The sequence below is a fragment of the Trichosurus vulpecula genome, chromosome 5 (genome assembly GCF_011100635.1).
Source record: "Trichosurus vulpecula isolate mTriVul1 chromosome 5, mTriVul1.pri, whole genome shotgun sequence".
NCBI classification, from domain to species: Eukaryota; Metazoa; Chordata; class Mammalia; order Diprotodontia; family Phalangeridae; genus Trichosurus; species Trichosurus vulpecula.
Genome location: NC_050577.1, coordinates 285,434,939 through 285,451,800, shown reverse-complemented (window position 1 = coordinate 285,451,800; position 16,862 = coordinate 285,434,939). Strand labels below are relative to the sequence as shown.

The 16,862-nt window shown below is 41.3% G+C and overlaps 1 protein-coding gene across 1 annotated transcript; it reads left to right on the top strand.

The window, feature by feature from the left end:
• The first annotated feature begins 2,896 nt into the window (after positions 1–2,896).
• On the top strand, positions 2,897–14,885 carry ARL1 (ADP ribosylation factor like GTPase 1). The gene is made up of 6 exons (XM_036758341.1): positions 2,897–3,163; positions 8,175–8,312; positions 11,386–11,467; positions 12,712–12,823; positions 13,917–14,095; positions 14,490–14,885. The coding sequence occupies exons 1-6, from the start codon at positions 3,160–3,162 to the stop codon at positions 14,518–14,520; spliced, it is 546 nt and encodes a 181-aa protein (XP_036614236.1). The 5' UTR covers positions 2,897–3,159; the 3' UTR covers positions 14,521–14,885.
• Positions 14,886–16,862: the final 1,977 nt, after the last annotated feature.

Sequence of the window (16,862 nt, the reverse complement as noted above, 5' to 3'; positions counted from 1 at the left end):
CTCACATTTTCTACCTGGGGGGTAGTACAACATTCAAGTTTATTACTTCATTTTATTTGTCCTAAACTTACCTCCCTCAAATTTCAGTGGCCACATGGGGTGGAACTTTAGCTTCTTTTCTGAAATAAATCATAGGCAGATCTTTATTAAAAGCAAAAGATTTAAAAACAAAAACAAAAACAAAAAACCTTTCAGCCAAATCATCACATGACTTCTAAAATCCTGACCTGGTCAAAGAATTCTTTTACTTCCTTAGTTTGATAAGAGATTTGCCTACAGGGTACTCAGCAGAAATGATTATGAAATACTATGTTATCTTTTAGTTCAGTAGTTACAATATAAAGTCTACATGTGTTTCCCAACCTGTGACCCATACCCACGGGGTTGAAGTTTTTGCAAGGGGTCCTAAATCCACATATAAAATACTGGATACAAAATTTCTCACACATGTATTATTTTTAATGTATTTAGATGTGATAAGCTTTAAAAGCATTACTAAATCCATTGTGATCTTTTGTCTTTTCTCAGTCAACAGACTAATACAACTATTATGTAAAGAATTATGAAATTTTAAAATATTGGCACCTATCATACTGTATTCCCTTTCTGTTGGATTTTCAGGGGAATGTATTTGCTGTAGGTACTTGTATTTAAACAGGCCAGCAGACATGAAAAGCAAGAAATGGGATAGGCTTCAGGGAGGGGAGATAACTAAGCAGAGTAGTTGTCTTGGTAGAAGAGACTGGGTCAATACAATGGTACTTTTACTGAGTGTGCTGATACCATAATGGCCACAAAGCTGTATCTCTTAGACATTAGCAATATCCTTGGATTGTTCAGCACTCACTTCTACCTCAGCTATGCTAACTAGAGGTGTGCTGCGATAACTTTAGGACATACAAATAACAGGCACTTAACTATTTAATGAACAAGTTACAAAGTACAGAAATCTCCACTACCACATCCTCAACAAGTCTTGGCTGGAAGAACTCTCATGAGAGGCCAACACACTACCTACTGAGACAGTCTATTGCAATTCCGCATGACAATAAGGAACTCATTCCAACCTCCCATGACACTGTTAGAGATTCTCTGTTCCTAATCCTGCCTCTGTCTCTCTGCAGTCTCAGTCTTGCTCCTTTTTTCTGTTCTCTGGGCACAAGGACAAATGGATGTTCAAAGTGGCAGATCTTCAAGTACTTGAAGACAACTGTCCTTTCTTCAGACTCGCAGATGTTCAGCTGGAAATGATCCAAGGCCATCTAGTCCAACTTCCTGGTTTTACAGATGAGGAAACTGAAGCCCAAAGACATGAAATGACTTGTCCAGTCATACAGGTTAGGCATGAATTAGCTGCTTTTGCAGCCATTTATGGCTCTATAATTCATAACTTATACAAATCTTTTCGAATAGGTGACAGAGCCAAGCCCTCTTTATGTCATCTCTCTTATGGGATAAACACCCCTCTCTCCCAAGCTCTTTCAATCGGCCTTAAATCTTTATGTAAAGGGAAGCAATGTTTACCTAAAACCATCCCCAAAGGCTGACATACTGAAAGGCGGTAGCCTGGTATACATAATAGAGAGGATGCTAGATTTGACATCAGAAGACTTGCTTTCAAATCCTTGCTCTGCCACTTACTACAGTGTGACCCTAATCCAGTCACTTCCACTCTCTGGGCCTTAGTTTCCTCATCTGTAAAATAAGGGGGTTGGGCTCATTGGCCTCTAAGGTTTCTATCTATGATCACTGTTGAGCAGTCTTCGATTTCAACAGATGGACCTCCCTAGGAAATAACTCTGGATTTAATACACATTCGTTATCCTAACGCCAGGTTAATCAGCATCGTGCAGAGAAGAGCCCAGGATTTTGGAACCGAGGAGCCGGGTTTAAATCTCGACTCTCCCATTTAGTATCTACATAGCCACTGAAAAGTCAGTTCCCTTCCCAGGGCCAGTTTCCTCACTGTAAAGTGGGGGATGGGGGTGGGGGGGTGGAGGGGGGAAGGGTCTGGACTAGATAGGTGTTCTCTCAGGTTCCTACCAGCTATAAAATCTTTAAAATGACTTTATATCATTTACACTCTTAGGGCCTCAGTTTCCTCATCTGTAAAATGAAGGGGGGGACTCAATGACTTTTAAGGCCCCTTGCGACTTTAATTCCATGATCCCGTGTCCATTAACCTCTGTGCCTCAATTTCCTTATCTGGTAAGTGAGGAGGGTGGGCTCACTGGCCTCGGGGGTTCCTTAGTCTGTAATTTTAACCTGTGCCTCAGTTTCTCCATCTATAACTTGACCAGGCAGGGCTCTGAGTCCATGACTTTCCCCTCCCCGTGCCTCAGTTTCCCTATCTGTCACATATAAGGGGCTGGCCTCTGAGGCCTCTCCAGCTCAGTCTACACTGCGGAAAAGCCCCTCTTCCCGTCGGACCCAGACCCTCAGGCTTCTCTCCAGCCCCGGACTCGCGCTCCCAGGTGGGGGGTGCCGGTCACAGTTCGGGGCTCGCCCCGCCTCACGGCCTGCTGCCTGGGGCCGTCGGCGGCTCCTTTCCGCCCCGCGTGGTGGGAGCGCGGAGGTGCAGCTCGTGCGGAGCCCGGGACCTTGCCGCCTCCCCAGCTTCTGTCAGGAGTAGCCACGGCCTCTCAGGCGTCCGAGCATGCGCGCTGAGCATCCCCGTGCTGCCGCAGTCGGCGCCAGAGGCCCCGCCCCCTGGCTCGCAGTAGGCCTATTCAGCGTCGGCAGATAAGCCACACCAGCTAATCAAACTTAAAAAACAAAACTGCAATTTACACAAATTATAACTAATTAAACTCAAAAAAGACTATATTATGGAGATATTTATTCGAGTCTTAATTTTTATTTCTTTTAGTTTTCCTAATATGACAGGCGAGGGGATAATGTCGAAAGAGCCGTCGCCAACGCAGACTTGGTCTGGCACCACTGCGCAGCCGCAGCTTCCCTTTCTCCCCGCCCCCGCTTCTACCGCGAGTCTGACGTGGAAGTCGCTGCCGCAAAGGACTCCTTGCTGGGGCCGGGGCCGGCGCCGGGGCTGGGGTCGTGGAGCCCGAGGAGGCCGATCGGCCGCGGCGGCTCTGAGGCCCGAGAAGAAGTTGTAGGACTCGGGCGCCGCGCAACAAGCAGCGGGGAGCGGGCGCAGTCATGGGTGAGGCTTCCGGCCGGGGGCGGGTCCAAGGATGTGTCCCCCTCCCCTTCTCCACCTCCCCCGCTGCGCCCCTTGTCAGGGATGCAATCCACTCCTCCCCCGAAGACCCCTTAGAGGCCTGGGCAAATCCCTCCATCACCCCTACCCCCCCTCTTGCCTCAGTTTCCCCTTCTGTAAAAAATTTTTTCGGTGGTGTGGGACTTCCAAGGTGCCTTCCAGCTCCATATTTCTGATCCCCTCTTTTACCTTTCCGCACGGACTGCACCTCCTTCTCGGCCCCCCTCCCCATTTCCCGCTGAACCTTCTGGAGCCAGTGTCTCTGCTGTGGCAGACAGATGTGCCTGCTCTTAGCTGAGCGGTTATGAGAAGTTGCTTGGGGGAGAAAAGCTGAACAGGGCAGCGATTCAGATAAAGATAGTCGGGTTTTTATTATCAGCCTGGGCTTTGGCAACTTGCCCGACCCGGCTGATTGGTCCAGAGGGCGAAGAGAAGGAAGTGGAGGAGGGAGCATTCCTTTAGTCTTGTTGAATAAGTGTCTCCAGGAAGGGCTCGATCTCTCCAAATCCCATCTTTCTTTGTGGGGTCAAGTCTGGGGGAGGGAAGGGAGATCCATGCCAGGGAGACCTCAGGCAAGTCACCCAATATCTCCAGAGGCCTCAGTTTCCTCATCTGTAAAATGAGGACTTAAATCTAATCTGTGATCCTGCATACCTCTGGTTTCTGGTTTTAAATTGAAGATCTGTCTCATCAGCTTCCAGGGGTTCGAGTATCTTCTCGATGCAGATAGCTAGCTCCCATACTTACAGACATGACCATAAGTGCAGTGGTTCCTCCCAGGAATAAGTAGGTTCTCCCTACTATTTTGCGGCTGTAAAAGGTGCCCCATGGCTAGACTCACAAACCCTGAGATTCCGAATTATAGTTTGCTTAGTGCAGAGTTCCCTTCCCTGCTCCTTCATATCCATCAGTATCGGTGCCATTCGCCCCCTGCCTCTATTTCCTTCTTTGTGACCTCTGGAATCCTTGTGCTGTTATTAATAAACTGCTTTTCATACTAGATCTGTGCTTTTCCTCTGGAAATCGCTATACATATGTGTATGTATGTGTGTATATATCTATGTTGTGTGTGTATATATTTACTTCTATGTATACATAGAATGTGGACTCTTAAGGTTGTTTCATTTTATGTTTGTACCCCTAGTGCCTAGGACAGTGTATGACACATAGGTAGGTGCTTAATAAAAACTTATGGAATCAATTCTCCATCACTAGAAGTCTTTGGTTAAAGGGGTAGATGACCACTTGTTGACACATGTTGTCAGTTTTGATTTGGGATTCTTAGTTTGGGGTACTGATTGCACTAGATGGTCTTTGGGTTGGGACTCTTGGTTTGGGTATGGTTGGCACTAGATGGTGGTTTTTTCTAACTCACAGACTCCCAAGATTCCCTGTTAACAGCCTTAGTCTTTCTGCTGAACTCTCCTGGATGTCTGTCAGGCATCTTACACTTGAATACATCCAAAATAGAACTCATCCTCCTAAGCCCGCCCCTGCTCTCCCACAGTTCAGTATTTCTGTTGAAAGCATCACCATCCTCCCAGTCACTGAGATCTCCAACTTCAAAGTTAGCCTTGACTCCTCTCTCTCTGTGCAGTCATTTATTTGCCAAAGTATTTTCTTTCACAATATTTCTTGTGTCCTCTTTTCGCATTCACAGTTGAGTTCTAGTTCAAGCCCTCATCACCTCCCAGCTAGATTACTGTAATAGGCTCCTAATTAGTTTCTTTGAGTCCTAGTAACCTTTTGTTTTCATTCAATTCTCTATACAATTGCTAACTTCCTAAGGTTTACATCTGATCATGTCATCTCTTGTCTTAAAAACTGGTTTAGTGTCTCCCCATTGCTTACAGGGTAAAAACAGACTCCTTACCTTGACATTTAGGCCCTTGATAATCTAGCTCTTGGCTACCTTTCTGGCCTTATTTTTCACTTCTTCCTTTCTCCAATTCTACTATCCATTTGAATCAAACTCAACACTTCATTCCCTAACCTGGTCTTGACCCCTCAGAGTACTTGCCTTCCAGCATTTAGGTCCCTCTGAAGCTTTTCTTTATCTCTGCGGTTATAAATGTTCTCTTCCTCAACTTTTCTCCTGTTTCTAGTGTTGTCACCATTTCCTTCCCCTGAATGTAAGAGCTTTGAGAACAGGGATTTTCATTTTTATTTTGGTTTATACAGCGCCCTGAACTCACTAGTAAGCGCTTAGACTTGTTGAGTTGAATTATGCTGGGGTTCTTAACCCGGAATCTGTGCATTTTTTTTCTTTTGAATAGTATTTTATTTTTCTTAATTACATGTAAAGACAATTTTTAACATTCAGTTTTAAATAAAATAGTTACAAATTTTCTCCCCCCCTCCCCTGTCTCCCTCCTCTCTGAGATGATAACCAATTTGATACAGGTTATATATATGCAGTCGTGTACAACATTTCCATATTAGTCATATTGTATGAGAAGAAACAGAACAAAAGGAAAAACAACAACAACAAAATAAAGTGAAAATAGTATCCTTGATCTGCATTCAGACTCCATCAGTTCTTCCTTTGCACATGGATGGCATTTTCCATCACAAGTCTTTTGGAATTGCCTTGGATCATTACTGAGAAGAGCTAAGTCAGTCAGTTGATGATTGCACAATGTTGCTGTTACCATGTTCTCCTGGTTCTGCCTACTTCACTTTACATCAGTTTGTGTAAATCGTTACAGATTTTTCTGAAATCCACCTGCTTGTCATTTCTTATACCACAACTTGTTCAGCCATTCCCCAACTGATGGACATCCCTTCAATTTTCAGTTCTTCACTGCGAAAAGAGCTGCTATAAATATTTTTGTATATGTGGATCCTTTTCCCTTTTTTATGATCTCTTTGGGATACAGACCTAGTAGTGATATTGCTGGATCAAAGGGTATGCACAGTTTGATTGCTCTTTGGGCATAGTTCAAATTGCTCTCCAGAATGGTTGAATCAGTTGTGAAATTTTTTTTTCCAAATTGATAACTATTTCATAATCTTATGTACTTTGTTTTATGCATTTAAACCATTATTCTGAGAAAGGGTCCATAGGCTTCCCCAGACTGACTAAAGGATCAGTGCTACAAAAAAAGTTTAGAACCCCAGGTCTAATGGAAAGACAACTGATTTAGAATCAAAGGACCCGGGTTCAAATCCTGGCCCTACCACTTACTAGCTGTATAATTTCAGCTCATCATTTCTTATATCATGTCCCATCTGAGAAATTGTTTATGAAAGTTTTTCCCCAATTTTCTGCTTTCCTTCTATATTCTTGGCTACATTGGCTTTACTTATACAAGAAATTTTTAATTTGAAATAATCAAAATGATCCATTTTACACTTCAGCAATTCCTTTGCCTTATAACGTAGTTTAAGGTCTGGTCCTGCTGAATCTCCATTACTTACCCCATTACTTTTGTCAGCTGAGTAAAATAGAAAAGCTTGAGAATGGCATCCAGGGGCTGCCACTTCAGTCTGGCTCCAGCCACTTGAGCCCTGTTGGCCTTCTTGCCATTCCCTCGTTCTGGCCTTCCTCTTCTTGCCTCTGTGCATTACGCACTGACCATCTCCCACGTCGGGAGTGCAAAGATGAAAATTCACACAGTCCCTGCAAGATTGAGATTTGTATGCAGATGTTCACAAGTGAGTGCACTCTGGATCATCTTCCCCATTCTCTACCTGGTGAGATCCTTTTCATTCCCAGCCATGAAGTCTTCCATATTACCCTCAGAAGTGATCCTTCCTTGTGTGAATCATTCGTGCACTCAGTCACATTCTAATTTGGGTTATGGTTATTTGTGTGCATGTCTTAATCCTCTGCCAAATTACAAGCTCTTGGAGGACCTGGATGGTGTGGGTCTTCATCTTTGTGGCCCCCTTGCCTGTCACGGTATTTGCATATCATAAGTACCTAACCCTTCACAAATGCTGAATTGAATTTCCAGGTCATAGTGATGGCATCAGCTAAGGCCGCGCTTTATTGGCTAGTTCATGGAACTACTATGGGCTTATATTTGCAATGTCAATATGGATTTATAAGAAAGGTGGGGCTTTTTCTTTCTTTGGTCCGTACAGAGTGGAATCCGAGAACCAGACTCGAGTGTTTTATGGCAATGGAGAACAGTGGTGTTAAAACTCAAATAGAAATGGATCTCTGCTGGCTATATGTTGACTTAGACCACAAATTAAGATTATGTTTCATTGTATTTTCATTTATTTTGTAAACATATCCCAGTTACATTTTAATCTGATTGGGGAGTGGATTTCTTCTGATTGAGAAGAATTTCACTTTCGAGAAACCCATTGGCTTCGTGGATCATTGGAATCTGAATTTCCCAGAAAGAGATCCAGAGCAGAGGAATCTTAGAGAAAGGGGTGCTGCTGACTGATGCCTGTCCTGTAGTTTCTTGGCCTTCTGTAGCATTCAGGCCCACAACTCTCCACATAGAAACCTCTTAGTCTTGGTGCTTCTCTTCCAAAGCAGAAGTTGGTGATTACAAAATTATCAAATAATCTTTGGCCTGATGGCTCAGTAGGGACTCGGTTGTACTGTGTGTTCAGAGTACACTACCTGCTGGGGTAAATGTGGTAACGGGTAAGACTTGGTTCATGAATGAATAGCCTGCAATATAATGCATATAAGTGGGGTGGCAGGTAATGAAGGTTCCTTCATGAACTAGGGCTTCCCCATAAAGCTACTGGGAGATTTTTTATGTTGTTTCTTTTTTCTTTTTTTTTTTTTGGCGGGGGGGGAGGAATAGGCAGTAAATGAAACTGAATTTAAAAGTTTAAAGCCCTTGACAACAAAATGAAAGTGTAGTGTCCTGAAAAAAATTAGTTGAACACTTGGAAAGGAAAGGAAAAATTATAATAATCAAATGTTTTCCTTTGTAAAATCTAGTCCCCAAAATAACATGACATTTATTTATCTGTTTTGTAGGTGGCTTTTTCTCAACTATTTTTTCCAGTCTGTTTGGAACTCGGGAGATGAGGATTTTAATTTTGGGATTAGATGGAGCTGGAAAAACGACGATTTTGTACAGATTACAAGTTGGAGAAGTCGTTACTACTATTCCCAGTGAGTTATTCCATAACTGGAATTTGTTTAGCATTTTACAGACTATACAGTGTTTCTTCCACGTGCGTCTGTTATCACACCCCATCTACAGATGAGGAAAATGGGGTGATGCCCATTTAGTGAGGTTCCCGTGGTTGCCTGAGTAACCTTACCTGGCAGGACTGGGACTCGGGTCGGCTACTTCCTCGTTCATTATTCTTTCCACAGGCCCCTGTGCCCTCTCTGGTGCCAGGCCATCTCCTTATCTCTAGGACCTTAGAGAGTTAGCTCATTTCTGTGCAGCATCAGTTACTGTTTGGAGAGTGGAGGCTCGTTTGCAGTATTCTAAAACTTCCATACGACCATCGCTGTTGTTGTCTTACTTTCCCACCTTGGTAAAATAATTTTTAAAAAGAGTCAACTTTTCTTCTCCCCACCCCCCCACCGAACTTTGCCTTAAAACAAAAGGAAAGCCAAAATGACCCCACTTGACATCACAGGAAACATTCCTTATCTGTAGATCCAACTTCCCTTATTCCTCCACCCCACCCCCTTACTAAAGTATGAAATAAGTTTTATTATCTATTCTCTGTAAACAGAGTAAAGTTGGTCCTTTCATTTAATCGGAGTTCCATTGCCTTTTAACTTTGTCATTTAGATTACTGTGGTTCCACCTGCTTAACTGTGTCAGTTCATGCAAGTCCTTCATGTTCCTATAAATTTGTCAGTATTCATTGCTTCTTACAGTGCAAGGACAGATATCATTGCATTCCTAGACTACATTTATTTCCCTATTACCCAGTCAATGGGGAACTGCTTTTTGTTTCAGTTTTTTTCCACAAAAAGTAAGAGGATGAATAGTTTGGTATATATGGAACCTTTCCTTTTGTCTTTGACTTCTTAGGTCAAAGGGTGTGACTTGATAGATCAAAAGATAAGAATACTTCAGTGTTTTTTCTCCCATAATTCCAAATGATTTTCTACCAACAATTAACTAGTATGCTTGTCATTCCACAGGTCCTCCAGTATTGACCATCTCTGCTTTTTATCATCTTTCCCAATTTGCTGATGTGAGATGAAACATCTGAGTTGTTTTCTATCGATAATATGTGAAAGAATGTTCCCAACCAGAGGTGTCAAACTCCCAGCCCACGAACTGCTGCCTTCAAAATTCCCAAGTTCTGCCTGAACTATATTAAGAAGTAATTGGGCAATGTTTAACAAAATGAACAAAATACAACCCAACATAATGTTAACTTGAGGTTTTCTAAGGCAGTATGCTGCCAGCAGGGATCCATTTCTATTTGAACTTGTTGCCACTGCTCTAAACCACCAAGATAAGAAAAGCAAATGGAAACAACTCGGATGTTTCACCTCACACCAGCAAATTGGTCAAGATGAAGACAGTCACTAGTGTGAATTTCTAATACAGGCTCATAATACCTTCTAGAACAGAAATTAATCGAGCCATTTGAGACCATTCTGATGTACTGATTTGTACCTTTACACAGTGTGTGTGTGTGTGTGTGTGTGTGTGTGTGTGTGTGTGTGTGTATTCATTTTTAAGCTGGTAAATTATTGATGGTTATCCTTGTTACTCATTTAATCTTTTCATTTGCATCAAATACAGTTACTTAACTTGGAAATAGTGGGACCTGTTGTAGTCAGTTCAGTACCTGAGCCACAGCTGAACAGGATGGCCCCTGCTAGCTCTCTCTCTTACCAGCGAGTTAATATTAAGGCACTAACTTTGCTTTAAAAGGTGCAGATCCCTGAGATTAGTAGAAAAGCCACAACCACTTACATGTATATGTGTGTGCCTGTCCCGTTTAAATTTAGAACCTCTTACCTAATTCCTGTTTAACACCTTTACAGTAATTGCTGTATTATTATTCTTAATTGTTACAGTGATAAAGTCCTTCATATTTGCTTCAGTGAACTATAAATACAATGCCTTCAGCACTCTTCACATGCCTGTCTGGTCTGAGGGATGTGAAGAACATAAAAGGAGGAACAAGTTAGCATTGCATACATAGTTGGTAGAACCTCTGGGTTATTCCTCTACTACTGACCTTGTTTGATTTTGTCGGAATTGTCAGGAGCAGAATAATGCCTCAGTCTGCTTCCTGTCAACAATTGCTGTTCACTTACCCAAAATGTGTTAGGTAGGGCTCTTGGAATGTGTCAGCTTAGGAATTGCTGGGGAGCACAGAAAAATTTACCTGTCACATATATGGCTAAGGGAAGAGGAGTTTGTGACTAAACAAGATTAATAGAGATCACAGGTAAAATGGATATTTTTGATTACATGAACTTTAAAAAGTTTTTCACAACAAAACCAATGTAGGCGAAATTAGAAGGAAAGCAGGAAATTGAGTGCAATTTTTTTCCAGTAAGTTTCTCTGATAAAGGCCTTATTTCTTAACTATATAAGGAACTGAGCCATTCCTGAGCTGATAAATGGTCAAAGGATATGAACAGGCAGTTTTCAGAAGAAGTCAGAGCTTTCTATTGTCATATGAAAAGATGCTCTAAATCACTTTTGATTAGAGAAATGCAAATCAAAGCAACTCAGAGATAACACCTCACACCCATCAGATTGGCTAACATGACAGGAAAGGAAGACAATAAATGCTGGTAGGGATGTGGAAAAATAGGGACACTGATCCATTGATGATGGAGTTGCAAACTAATCCCACCATTCTGGAGAACAGTTTGGAATCATGCCCAAGGGGTTATAAAACTGCATGTCCAGTGATCCTAAAGAGATAAAAGAAAAAAAAGGAAAAGGACCTTTATGTACAAAAATACTTACAGCAGCTCTTTTTGTGATGGTGAAGGATTGGAAATTGAGGGGGTGCCTATCAATTGGGGAATGGCTGAACAAGTGGCATATGACTGTAGTGGAATACTGTTGTGCTGTAAGAAATGATGAAGGGAAAGGTTCCATAAAAACCTGGGAAAACTGGGGCTGAAGGGAGAGAATTTGGAACTCAAAATTTTTAAAAATGAGTTAGAAATGAATAAAATAGGGTTTGGTTTTATTGTGGTTTTTTTTTTTTTTAAAGAATTGCTGGTTTGTTTTCTCTTTCAGCCATTGGTTTCAATGTTGAGACAGTAACATACAAAAACCTTAAATTTCAAGTCTGGGATTTAGGAGGACAGACAAGTATCAGGTAACAAACAACTTTGTTGTACGGTACTAAGATGTAGTTACTTACCTGATTGAATTTAAGTTTTGCAAACCATAAAGCTTCATGTGAGAATCCTAGGATCATAGATCTGGAGCTGGAAGGAACCTGTAGAGCTGGAGGCCATTTAGTCTAATCCCCTTATTTTACAGGTGAGAAAGCTTAAGACCTAACAATCACACATGGCTGAGCTTCCAACCAGGGTCCTGACTGTAAATCTAGTGATATGACCACTGTACCAACAGCTTTCAAAGTACCTTCCTGCTGCTTAAACGGTGGAAGCCCAGATCTGTTTTAAATTAAAACACCATAAAGCTTTTTAATAGCCTGCCCATCTCTGAGAGTTCTCATCAGCTTCTTACCTCCTCCTCCCCCCTTCAGGTCTCTACCTTTTTTCTCAGGAAACCAAATTGATTCAATACTGTTTAAGTGAAACATCTTTTCCTGGGTGACTTCATATGTGTACTGTCTTTAACCATGAATCTCCTTCCTTATGTTCTCATCAGATCCCTCCTCTTTGAAGAGAGTGACTTTCAGTCCTCCAGCTGCAGTATTGTTGTCTAATCTTATGGGTAATTCTTGAGCACCTGGGTCTTACTCATGTTGCTTTAATATTTAACATGCCTAAGAGGCACTGTCACTTTGGTCCACTAGGTGAAAATGTTGATTTAGGGACGCCATGGTATCAGTCCGGTATTTCTCTGACATTGACACAAAGATATATTTTTTGGTGTTGTACTATTTTTATGACATCATCTTAAAATAGCAGGACAGTTTGTTGTCCATTTCCTTACTTTTATGCCCCCAAACATTCTGATTTTCCTCAACTCCTTCTAGGGAAGAGAGTTATCATATTCTCTTAGTATTTTTAGTCTGTACTACCTCTTGGGATAACATGATCCTAAATTTAGTATCTCCCACAGTATAATATTTTTGTTGTCTTGAATTAAAATTAAATGTTTCCTTCATCAAATTGTAAGCTAAGAAATCTTACTTGGGTTTGAACTAATGGACCTGTAAGTCACCTCCCACTGGTGTTCTCTCAGCCATTAACCCTATCCACACATACTCTTCATGACATTCTAGACTTGGACCATAAAAGAATTCTTTTTTTAATCTATCCTTGTGGAGACTCCTTCCTCTGAGCATTGACTAAACTTTACCTTGGTTATGATGAATTTTTTTCTTATTTCAGATTATGAGAGCCTTTGTTTTTGCATTTTCTACAGGCCATACTGGCGATGTTATTATTCAAACACAGATGCAGTCATTTATGTTGTAGACAGCTGTGATCGAGACCGCATTGGAGTTTCCAAGTCAGAGTTAGTTGCCATGTTGGAGGTAAGAAAACCTCCATCCATTGGGAAGTGTTTCCTTGTGGTGGGTTGCTTTGGGGAGGCAGTGCAGGATTCTCTTCTGTTTTTTTAGAAATAGGAGAAACAAGTACCTCTCTAAAACTAAATTCATATTTATAGAATCTCAGAATAGGAAAGAACTTGAGAGGTCTCATTCCACAGAAGCTGCAATGGATTCCCTGAAACATAATTATTAAGTGTCAGAGCCGGGATTCAGGTGGAGGGCAAAGAAGGGACCCTTTCCTAGGTTCACTTGCCAGTCGGTGGTGTAACCAGGAGAACCCAGCTCACTCCCCACAGGCCCAGGCAATGGTTACTCATTGCAGTGCCCTTTGTGGCTTTCAGCTTCTTCTATGTGTCTCATGTCCTCTCTGAAGTGTTTGTAAATGGAGAGCTAAATGTCCAAAAAGCATGCGCTGCTAGGTTTCAGGTTCACTCCTTTTAAATATTGTGTAATAGTTTTAAAATTTCATCAGTTAATCTTTCAAATTTAGTACATCTGAAAAGAAAACTTTCTAGAAAACAGGATCATCCACTGGTATAGGATCTGGACTAACCTATATGTAGGAAGGAAAAGATTTTCCAAACAAATCCAAAAATGGATTTGGCTTATCTAGTATTGTCAAGACCACTGCTGGCTGCTTCCCAGGTAGAAATTACAAATTTTACAGCTTGTGTCACTCTTAATTTCTTAAAACTGTTTTTCAGTTAACAAGTTTCTCTCCTACTACTAAGGAAGAAAAACAAAACACTTAATTTTTTCATGAGGTAGCATCATAATTATAAAAACTTTAAGAAAAATAAAATTCTGTTAGAGGTACAAGGAACTATTCAAATTTACCCTTTGAATAAATAACTGCTTCTAAGGAGTTCATCAAATTGCCTGATCTCTTACTACACAAAAGCTTTTGTAGGAAGGATATTTGTAGTAATGGAGTTTGACTCGTGGAATCTAGCCTTTGAGATGGTTTGACCTCAGACCTTCTTCAGTTGCATTAAAAAAGTAGAGGGGAAGGTTTATCAGTCAGGACTATGCTTGTGAAACAATGTGAATGGTTGTATTTACTTCTCCTCTGTAGGAAGAAGAGCTAAGGAAAGCGATTTTAGTGGTGTTTGCAAACAAACAGGACATGGAACAGGCCATGACCCCTACAGAGATGGCAAATTCACTCGGGCTTCCTGCGTTGAAGGACCGAAAATGGCAGATTTTCAAAACATCTGCAACTAAAGGCACTGGCCTTGATGAGGCAATGGAATGGCAAGTATCACTTTGCAGAAGCTTTACTGTTGTGATGATGGCGCTAGTGATGTGTTCCTTCTTTCTGGCCTGGTCCTACCCTCTGTTTGGAAGTCTGCATCCTAAGAAATGTGGACCTCAGTCATGGAGTAGTGCCATGCTAATTGGCCCACATAAATTGAACCCCTAATCTAACCTGAAAGACTTTTTGACTAGTAAGATTGTAGGATTTTAGAGCTGGGAAGGAGGAGCCAGGCCACCCCTCTCGTTTTATAGGCATGGATGCTGACTTTTGCACACTACAGTTATATTAAATGTGCTGAGGGATTTCAAATGTGCCCTCATAGAAGATTGGATTAGAGGTCTGTGCTCTCCTCTAGTGAGCACATTTGAAGTTTATTCTCTCTTCTTATAGGTTAGTAGAAACGTTGAAGAGCCGGCAGTAACCTCACACAACGGTGACATCAGGCATCCCTTCTGGAACAGTCAAAAGAGCCACACACTACCACCAAATGTTAATACAGTTTCTGGCATCTTCTGGACTGACTGAAACACTTGTAATATTGAAAAGAAAGTTTTTGTTCAAGGGATATCTTATCTGGATTGAACCAACTGAATGTCTATTCTGTATTATATAATCTTTTCTTGTTTTCCTGTTTTGTCAAGGTAGAGTCTGTTCATTTGTATGGAATTTCTAGCCAGGTATGGCTTTTGAAAAATGCATCCTTATTGGAATTAAAATTTAATTTTGGAGTTAGTGGCTATAGCTTGTTTGTTGTAAACACTAATAAATATCAAAACTGTCACTGTAGAGTGGACTCTTTTATGGTGCTGCTATCCCTGGGCAAGCTGGGCCAGGCCTGCGGCAAAGTAAAGGACTGCTGGGGGGGTGGTGGGGGTGGGGGTGGCGCATGCAGTGCTAGAACGCACATCGCCCTTTGGTCTGTCTCATCCTTACTGACCCCATAGAAGGCATTCATTCATAGCCCTCGGAATTACCTTTAAATCTGTAATGAGAATTCTAGAGGCTTCATGGGAGGGAAAAGTGCTACATGCGTCCTAGTGGAAGGCCTGTCTCCATAACCCAGGGGTTGTACAGCAATGGCCTGGACCCTTTGGGAGACTGTTTACCTCCTCTGTAAATCAGGGGCTCACTTTCCTCCTTCTCTTCACACTAGTAACTAAGCACACTGTGCGTAGTATCAGAAGGGACCTTAGAAAGGGCATCTAGGTCAAGTTTTGGAAAGTAAACCAGAGGTAGAATGACCTGCCAGAACTCAGCCCTGTTATGAACACCAGGTTGTTTTTGCCAATTTGCTGATGTGAGGGTGTCTTGATTTGCATTTTTCTCATTAGAGAGCTGGAACATTTACGTCGTTAATAGCATGCAATTCTTTTGAGAAATGTTTACATCTGAAAAGATAGATTATTAATAATAGCAATAGGTATGCCACCTACACCTAGTGCCTTGAAGACAGCATGTAGGCAGTCAGGATTAGGAGAGATGACAAACAACAGAATAGAATCAGCTAAATGTGTAAGTTGCCTGTTAACCTTTGAGATGAGACTGAAGAACTCTGAAAGGAAGTTTCATTTCTTGTAGTAATAATTGTAAGTTCAACAGTTTGTGTGGACTTCTTTGAATCAGTTCTAAAGCTATTGATTATCCTCGTCAGAAAAAGAAAATAGCAATAATCCAATGAGGAATGGGTAGTCCCCAAAATTCACATACAAATCAGGTCTACTTCTGCCAATACTTCAGACATTGCTATGGGCCCTGGAGAAGGCCCAGCTTCTTCATCCGTTCCCCATTTCTTCCTGACAGGGTATGGTCACCTCTGGATTGATTGAAGGCTAAAACTGAGTTGCCCTTTATAAGCTTGCAGTAAATTCTTGTAGAACTCAGGCCAGAGTCTTTAAAGTTCTTGATGAATTAAACTGGTGGAAAGCAAATACCAAGTGTCCACAGGCTTGTCCCCAAGAATCTGAAAGAACAATCTATGTAGTCCAGCAGTAGGAATGACCATAATTCAGTATTTAGAATCTTGAATTAAGAGGTCAGGGGACCTGGATACCTTAATCCCAACTCTGGCTGACCTCAGGCAAATCGGGTAGCTTTGAACCTTATAAATAAGGAATGTTGGATTTGGTATCTAAATCATTAAACCTTAAATTACACTGTGCCAGTAACTTGTTTGTGGACAGGCTGTTGCATAATGAACTAGAAAAACTGGATAATTATTACTATTAATAACATCTTAGATATGAACAGTTCTCAAAAGAATTGCATATTAGCCATACGAACGATCCAATTCCCTAATAATAAGAAAAATGCGGGTTTTATTTTGTATCCAGCAAATCAGCAAAAAACCCAAACCACCAAAAGATAAAAATAATCAAAATCAGGGGTTACAGGATGACGGGCACACTAATACATTATTGGTGGAGCTATGAATTTGTATAATCATTCTAGAAAGTAGTTTGGAATTATTCAGATAGTGGCTAAAACGCCCACACCCTATGATAGGAGATTAGGCACTGGAAGACGGCACTGACAAAAAGAAAGGCTCCATATACACCAAAATATTTTTACCTTTTTGAGGTAGCAAATGACTACAAACGGATGGCTAACCAAACTGGTACATGAATGTAACTGAAAATGTGCTGTTAAGAAAAAGATGATTAGGCTCAAGAGAGAGAAACATGGAAGGATTTACACAATGTGATGCAGGGTGAAGTAGAATCAAAAAACCAATATATATAACTGCTATAATGCCAAAGCATAATT

Bases quoted from the DNA above. Each gene is read 5' to 3' on its own strand.
- ARL1 (XM_036758341.1), top strand. The intron at 8,313-11,385 runs GTGAGTTATTCC...TTTCTCTTTCAG, and splicing joins AGTCGTTACTACTATTCCCA to CCATTGGTTTCAATGTTGAG. The intron at 12,824-13,916 runs GTAAGAAAACCT...TCTCCTCTGTAG, and splicing joins AGTTAGTTGCCATGTTGGAG to GAAGAAGAGCTAAGGAAAGC.